This window comes from Zootoca vivipara, chromosome 6 (assembly GCF_965207765.1).
Source record: "Zootoca vivipara chromosome 6, rZooViv2.hap1.1, whole genome shotgun sequence".
Taxonomy (NCBI): Eukaryota; Metazoa; Chordata; class Lepidosauria; order Squamata; family Lacertidae; genus Zootoca; species Zootoca vivipara.
In genome coordinates, this window is record NC_142589.1 from 47,235,183 (window position 1) to 47,243,006 (window position 7,824).

General features: G+C 44.0%; 1 protein-coding gene across 1 annotated transcript; it reads right to left on the reverse strand.

Annotated features, from left to right (window-relative positions):
* Window positions 1-2,702: 2,702 nt before the first annotated feature.
* On the reverse strand, window positions 2,703-5,286 carry LOC118086121 (leukotriene B4 receptor 1-like). The gene is made up of 2 exons (XM_088672040.1): window positions 3,379-5,286; window positions 2,703-3,343 (listed from the first exon to the last, which is right to left on the reverse strand). The coding sequence occupies exon 1, from the start codon at window positions 4,859-4,861 to the stop codon at window positions 3,851-3,853; it is 1,011 nt and encodes a 336-aa protein (XP_088528166.1). The 5' UTR covers window positions 4,862-5,286; the 3' UTR covers window positions 2,703-3,343; window positions 3,379-3,850.
* Window positions 5,287-7,824: the final 2,538 nt, after the last annotated feature.

A 7,824-nucleotide genomic window follows, 5' to 3' on the forward strand; every position in this document is an offset into this window, starting at 1 on the left:
TGTGGTGGCAGCAGTGACTGAGACCATGAGCTGGGTCCAACCAATCAGAGCAATAACGTCTCCACTGGTACCACCTGAATGCCTCCACCCCGAGACACCTATGGGTCACTCTGTGTGGACCAATTCAACCTTGGGCGATCTGGGGCTGCTTCAGATCATTGGCCCGAAAGAACCTGCATGGGTTCGGGATTTGGTTAACCCTATTTATCTCCCCCATCAGAAGATTAAGTGATCTGTCTGTTTCTCCCAGACGCTCTCTGCTTTTTCTCCCGATCAGATCAGGACCTGGGAGGCATATTCCTGTAGCTTGGCAGGCCAGATGTGGCCTGTGGGTTAGCCAGCTCTGCCTTATGATATTCTAGTCCCAGGCCATTTAAGATTCTAAAGCAGGGGTCAGCAAACTTTTTCAGCAGGGGGCCGGTCCACTGTGCCTCAGACCTTGAGGGGGGCCAGACTATATTTTGTAGGAAAAAAATGAACAAATTCCTATGTCCCACAAATAACCCAGAGATGCATTTTAATAAAAGGACACATTCTACTCATGTAAAAACATACTGATTCCCGGACCGTCCGCGGGCCGGATTTAGAAGGCGATTGGGCTGCATCCGGCCCCCGGGCCTTAGTTTGGGGACACCTGTTCTAAAGCAGGGGTAGGTAACCATTTTGGCTCCATGGGCCAGATCCTTATCAGGCTTAGTAAAACTCCATGGACATAAAATAGGAGAAGCTTTGAGAAGAAAGTGAGAGTTTCCAAGGCATGCTCTGATTCATGGGGTCACGGAGAGTTGGACATGACTAAGATGACTAAACAACAACGAAGTGGGTGGAGGCTGTTTGAAAGCCACAGGAAGATGCCTACCAGCTCGTTCCTCCCACCATTCCTCTGTGTCCAACCAGCCTGTGACACCAAACCACACCCAGTGGAGACTGTCTTTAGCAAGGTGTGCTGGGAAGAAGCAGAAGAGAGAAAAGGCTGGGATCCATCTTGGGCAGGCTGGCTGGGAAAGATACCTACCTACCTTTGACTCCAGTGTTGCACTGCTGTAGGGAACAAGTCCTGCTTGAGATGACCATGCTATAAGATCTGGACTCCCTCCCTCCATGCATACTCAAAGTGTAAATAGATGAAAAATGACTGCTCCCAACATCAAATTGGGGGGGGGGCTTTTGAGTGGTCGTGCACAGCCACCACCACCACCACCCCGGATCCCAGTGCGGCTCCCGGTAGTACAAGTTGGCTTTGCCCTCCCCAGCCTGGATACCTCAGCCAATCACCCAATCCCAACTGGGGAGGCATTGCCAGGGGATCGGCCAGGTAGGGGGAGGGACCGCCCTGCCCACACAACAGAAGGTGAATCTCACCTGTGAAGCATCAGTTGGCTCCAGAGCTGCTCCCACCCTGCCCTCCCTCAGTTAAGTCTTCTTTTGCAGGTTAACCTCTTCATAGGTACGCAGGCGCTGCTACGTCAAGGTCGCTGTTAAAGGGCAGAAAGGAATTTTCCTGCATTGGCAGGTTTCGCCTTTCCCGTAGCAAAACGTCACAACTTTGGCGGTTTCAGGCCTTGGGCGGAATCTTTTAGTCTACTTTCCTAAATGGTGTGTGTGTGAGTGAGAGAGAGAGAGAGAGAGGGAGGGAGTGAGTGAGTGAGTGAAGGGGTAACCCACACCCCCTTTGCAGTGCTGATCCCAGGGTTCCCCGTTAAAGAGGTCTTGGCCATACGCCGAGAGGTTGTCATTGGTCTCCCCTCCAACAGCAGTGAAACGGGGGGGGGGGGGGAGGCTCTCTGCTTGAACATATGTTCTTCGGAGCCACCCCAATCCCCACATATTCTGGATAACCCTGATGTCTCCCAGATCCCTGGCTGGGGACTGGGAAGGATAAACGCCCAATGCCTGAGCCAAGGTCTCCCTACATCTTAATAAAGTTGTGGCCAATTTTAATCACATAGCACATTGTCTTGAGTCATTATTCCGCTTGGAGGGTCTCCTAGGGTTGGGGGGACTCTGCCTGTCCACGCAAACCATATTTCTTAAAGCTACGACAGTCTCCGCCGTGTCTTCAATTCTCCAAAGGAGCACAAATTCTGGGTGAGCGCCTGGAACTTCCTGGAAACTTGCTACCACTCGGCTGGGAGCGGGGGCGGTATCCAACTTTGGTAACAATATGAAAAACTCCTCCAAAATGGAACAAAGCAATATAAATTCTGCAAAGGAGGTGGGTCACAATGTAGCCGGGAGGAAGTCCCACAGAACATAATAGAACTTCTGAGTAGACATTTATTTATTTCGCTAGTTTCCCACCTCTACTCTGAGGAGTCCAAGGTGGAGTACATGGTTCTTCCCCACTCCATGTTATCCTCACAACAACCCTGTGAGGTAGGGTTAGGCTGAGAGTGGTGACTGGCCCAGGCCACCCAGAGAACTGAATGGGCATTTGAACCTTGGTCTCCCAGATCCTGGTCCCATGCTCTAACCACTGCACCACACTGTCTCTCACACTGGACATGCATAACATTGCATTCTAAGAGTGTTTGATTTAGGGTGGCACACGCTCTAAGTTTTTATCTCCCAAAAATGAAGAAGGCGAAAGAAAACATCATTTGAAATTTGGTTTGCCAACCCATATTTAATGATGTTGTTCCATTTTTGCATTTATAAAAATGACAAAACAGCCTATAAAGCCCACACAGTAGACCCAAAACTACTTTAATTCACCTGTTTTATTTAGATCAGTTCCCTGCCCTTCAACAAGTTCCCAGGGCAAATTACCTAACCGTAAAAATTAAAATAATACAACAAAACTTAAAATAAAATAAAATAAAATGGCAGGAGTCACAGCAATCCTTTGACAAAGAAAAAGGTGTTATGTTAGAGAAAACTGCTTTGCAAAAATGTGTGTATTGAGGGGAAATATGCAAAAAATGTGCATATTAGGAGAAATTCACACTAAAATACTGGTGTATGTTCATGATAACACACACACCCCGGTACAAAAAAAGCCTGATCTGGAAGTGTGGGGGAACTAAAGTCTGGAAAAATGAGAAACTGAGAGAAACCAAAATGGACATATCCATCCATCCGTAGTCCCTTTAAGAAGGACCATGGCTCATTGGATAAAGTGGATGCTTTGCATGCAAAAGGTCCCAGGTTCAGCTCTGCTTCCTTCAAATAGGGATGCAAAAGACCCTGCAAGGAGACAACACTGAGCTAGTGTTTTGCTTGGTATAAGGCAGCTTCCTAAGTGCCCTTGATTTTGCCCTCAAAGTTCTCCTCTGTTATCCCCAAACATCTCCCTGCTGTGGTTCTATGTTCCTCCACAGGGATACCACCTCAAACCACCCGACTGTCTGTCTCCTGCTTGCTTATAAGACACCACACCTTCACCCAGGTTACCCCTTCTACACGAAATGCCTTCCTTGAACACTGCTTTCTGTCTCAGGGGCATAGGAAGCTGCCTTATGCTGAATCAGACCATAAGTTTATCTAGCTCAGGTTTCACTAAACTGCCCCTCGGGGTTTCAGGCCCTGGAGAGCTGCTGCCAGTCAGTATGGACAATATTGAACTAGATGGTCCAACTCTGTACAAGGCAGCTTCCTCTGTTCCTTCTTATTCTCTTCAGTTTGGGTCTTTGGCACACTTGCTGCTTGCTTTTGTTCAGCCAACATGAACTGCCGGAGTTGAGTTTAGTTAGCTTGTCTAGAATAACTGCTTTTGAAGAGTCATGTTTCTGGATGAAGAGCTGGTCTGCATAGCTGTGCTTGAACAGATAAAGAGCATAGGAGTCATAGTAAGTAACAACAGTGCAGCCACCGCTATGGAGACCGACCTCATTTTCTCCCCTGGCCCTCATTAGATCATCTCTGTGCTTGTCAAACTCTCCTCTTTTCCGTTTGTGTTTGGTGCCTCTTTCACAGTTTCCGTCCTCTCTGAAGGGCTCATCTGTTCAAACAGTCTAGATAACCTGGTAAACCTCACACTGCTTTGGAAGTTCCTGGCAGCAAAGGCATAAAGGAGAGGGTTGATGCAGCTGCTCACGAAGACAAGCGAGCCTGTAATGTAGGACCCCACTGCTAAAATCTTCTCCAGAGCTTCAGATGTCCCTGGATAGGACTCCTCCATCAGAGCTGAAGCAATGCTTATCAAGTTAAAGATGTGATGGGGCAGCCAGCAGAGACAAAAGGCCACAACTATTGAAGCAATCAGCTTTGCAGAGCGTTGCTTTGATGGAGAAGTCATGTTGCCGATTCTTCTGCCGACCAGCATGTAGCAGATGGAGATGAAGGCAAAGGGCACGACAAAGCCCACAAGAGTCTCCAGCAAGAGACAGGCAGTCATTTGAGCGTTAGTATCATAACTGAAATCTGTGCACTGGAGACCTGCCTCTGTGTTGTTGGTTTCCCGAAACGGGATGATGACTGCTCCAAAGGCAATGGCGAGGAACCATATGGCAAAGACCAACATCCTGGTGGTCATCTTCTTCTTCCAGCGTTGGACAGCAAAGGGGTAAAAGACAGCCATGAACCGCTCGAAGCTCAAGGCCATGATCAGGAAGATGCTTGCGTACATGCTGAAATAAACGACGAATGTCAGGGCTTTGCAAGCAACGAGCCCAAAGAGCCAGGTGTTGGCGAAGGAGTAGATCCAGATTGGCAAGGTGACGAGAACCAGGAGGTCAGCGATGGCCAGATGTAGGATCAGCATGACTGTCGGAGGCCTTTGGGTCATTCTGCCACAGATGGTCCAAATGACAAAGGAGTTCCCAGGGACCCCGACGATGAATGACAAACTCAACAGCGTGCAAACCAAAGACCTTGCAAGGGGCAAAGGCAGGAGATCGTTGCTTTCTTCAGAGGGATCCATTTTGACTGGAGCCTTGGCTGAGCTTCTGCTAGTGGTTGCAGCTTCTAAGTTCTGCGGTGAATGCCCGCTACTTTGCTTCTGACCCTCCAATGGCTGTCTGAATCAGACTGGAAGAGAACATGACCACAAAAGATAGCTTCTGCCTATACAGATAATAGTTTCATATCCTGTTTTTTTCTGCTGAGCTTTATCCGTTTACATATTGAGAAACTGTCCACATTGGGTCACCAAAACCCAAGCAAAACATGGCTATAGTTAAAAAGAAGTGGAAGCATGATCGTATTTACCTGCTTCTCTTAAGTGTGTAGGCAGACACCAGTTTTCTTCTGGAGAGCTGGTAAAACCAGACTTGATGTAGGAGATCCCCCCATCACCGTATTTTCCGGCATATAAGACGACTGGGCGTATAAGACGACCCCCAACTTTTCCAGTTAAAATATAGAGTTTGGGATATACTCGCCATATAAGATATACGACCCAGCGTATAAGACGACCCCCGACTTTTGAGAATATTTTCCTGGATTAAAAAGTAGTCTTATACACAGGAAAATACAGTATTTGTTTTTATCACAAATTTAAAAAAAGAAGGAAAGAAGAAGAAAATAACTATCGGCTCTCGTTATGGGTACAATAAAATTCATCTTATGAATCCATCATTGTGAATCCAATATATTCATCTAAATGTAAACATATAAAGCAAGCAAATCTCCAGACTGGTGTTAATAAGAAATATGTTAAGAGGGTAGTAAGGTCCTCAAACCATTGAATAGGTGGGCATTTATCCTTCTACGCTTGAAGTATAAGTTCCTTAGCAACCATAAGGGTTCGTAAAATCCACTTTTGTTGTCCTGCCATTAATCCTCATGCTAGAGGTGTACAGTTTAAAAGCACATGAACACCTGCAAATGTCAAGGATTTCTCCAGTACAAAATTGATAAGGACACCAGCTTCAGACCAAAAAGAATATATCATTGAGCATGCCTGCAACAAGGGATTATCAGCATTACACCCTCAGCATCTCTCTCTATTAAATAGTGCCTTCCCGTGAAACATTAATTTTTTTTCTGGATCAGTCTCAATTTTAAATCTTATTTTTTTTGCAAATGCAGTTGGGAGATATATAAAGAAATAGCACAAAGTGCATATATTATCCATGGCAAAATATTCATCTTAGGTGGTCTGTCCCCAATTACTAAATCTAAGTGATGCCCATCTTTCCAAATTACCAGAAATCTCCATTATCAACCTATTTAGCTCATTTCAATCATTTGAGAAATATCTTTTGGAACTGAAATGCCTAGGTATCCCCAAAAAGGGGAAAAACAAAAAGGTTGTTACCCCAGTGAGAGAGGGGGAGAAGGAAGCAGGTGGGGGACAGAAAGAGAATGAGATTGAAGATAACATGTTGGGAATACAGTGGGGGGGGAGGGGGGAGGGCTGAACAAAGTTTAAACCGGGACAGAGCAGGAGTGGGGTGAGGAGGAATTGGGGTGATTTTTATAGGTGGATAAAACAAGGTTTGAACTCAGAAAGTATTAAGGAGCTGGCTGAAATCTCTGGAGACATCGATTCCAAGGAAAGGGGGTAGATTTAGTTTCGAGGGTGGGAATAAAAAGGGGGAAAAGATTTCAAAAATTAATTATGAATATTTTTGGGTAGAAACTATTGGGTAATAAAGGTAAAGAGAAGTATGAAGGGTAAACGGTTAAAAAGAAGTTTTAAATTGGGAGAAAGAATGTAATTTTAGATTTGGAAACTGCAACAACTAGTTATTAATAAGGAACTCAAGAAGGGGAAATGAGGAAGTCCGAAATGTCTAGACTAGAAATTGGATAATGTGATTATGTCTTTTTTTGTTTTTTCTTTATATTTTTCTTCCACTTTTCTATATAAAATGAATAAGAATAAGGTCATGAATTGGGAGATAGGACGTAATTCTATGATGTTTAGCTAAGATCTGGAAATGGTAAGAGTTAATTATCAACAAGGATTGTAAGAAGGGGAAGTGAAGAAGTTTGAAGAGATAAGGTGTGATAATATTGTTATTTTTGTTTTTTGTATTTTTGTATTTCTTTTAAAAAAATTCTTTTTATCCTTTTCCTTTTTTTCTTTATGTAAAACTCAATAAAAATTATTTATATATATATATAAATGAAATGCCTAGGTATGCTATGACATTTTGGGCCCCAACAAAATCACCACTGTGTAAAATCTTGCCTGGCTCCTGGAGAACTCAGAAGCTTGCCACACTTTTGTGGCATTTTGGTTGGTCCCAATAAACAAATACATTGCCAAACAGCAGATTTCATTATTTGTTGAATGGATGTGTGCTGCCACCGAGAGGCTCAATCTGAACCTAACAGCTACACTTAACTGATAATTAACTATGCATCATCGAAGTGGCAGTCATTTTCTTTTCTTTCTTTCTTTCTTTCTTTCTTTCTTTCTTTCTTTCTTTCTTTCTTTCTTTCTTTCTTTCTTTTGTTGCAGTACTCATTTATTACATTCAGATAAATGGCCATGATAAAATTAGGAAAATGGTGAAACTATTGAGCCATAGAAATCTGAGGAAAATTTATCTAGTACAGTATTGCGACAGAAGCAGTTTGTATGAAAATGTGGATTCACAGAGGTTGCTACTGTAAAAACAGAATTGATAAGACATGCCCTTTCTCCCAAAGTTCCTTTTCTAAAAATCTTTTCCAGCTGATTTTCTTTATACATCCAAACTAAGTACAGATGGACGTATTTATGTGAAATTGTAGTGGCAGTCATTTTCTGTTCAGGAGCAATACATTTAATCAACCAAAAAAGCTCTTCTGGGAAATCAGTATAAGATTTTGGATTGTTATTGGTCTTGAGCCTCTTTGAGGGATTTAAGACTAGGAACAAAAGTTGCTATGTGGACTAGAGTCAGGGCTGGATTAAGACCTTTGGACAGAGCTGCAGCTACAGAGGGGGAG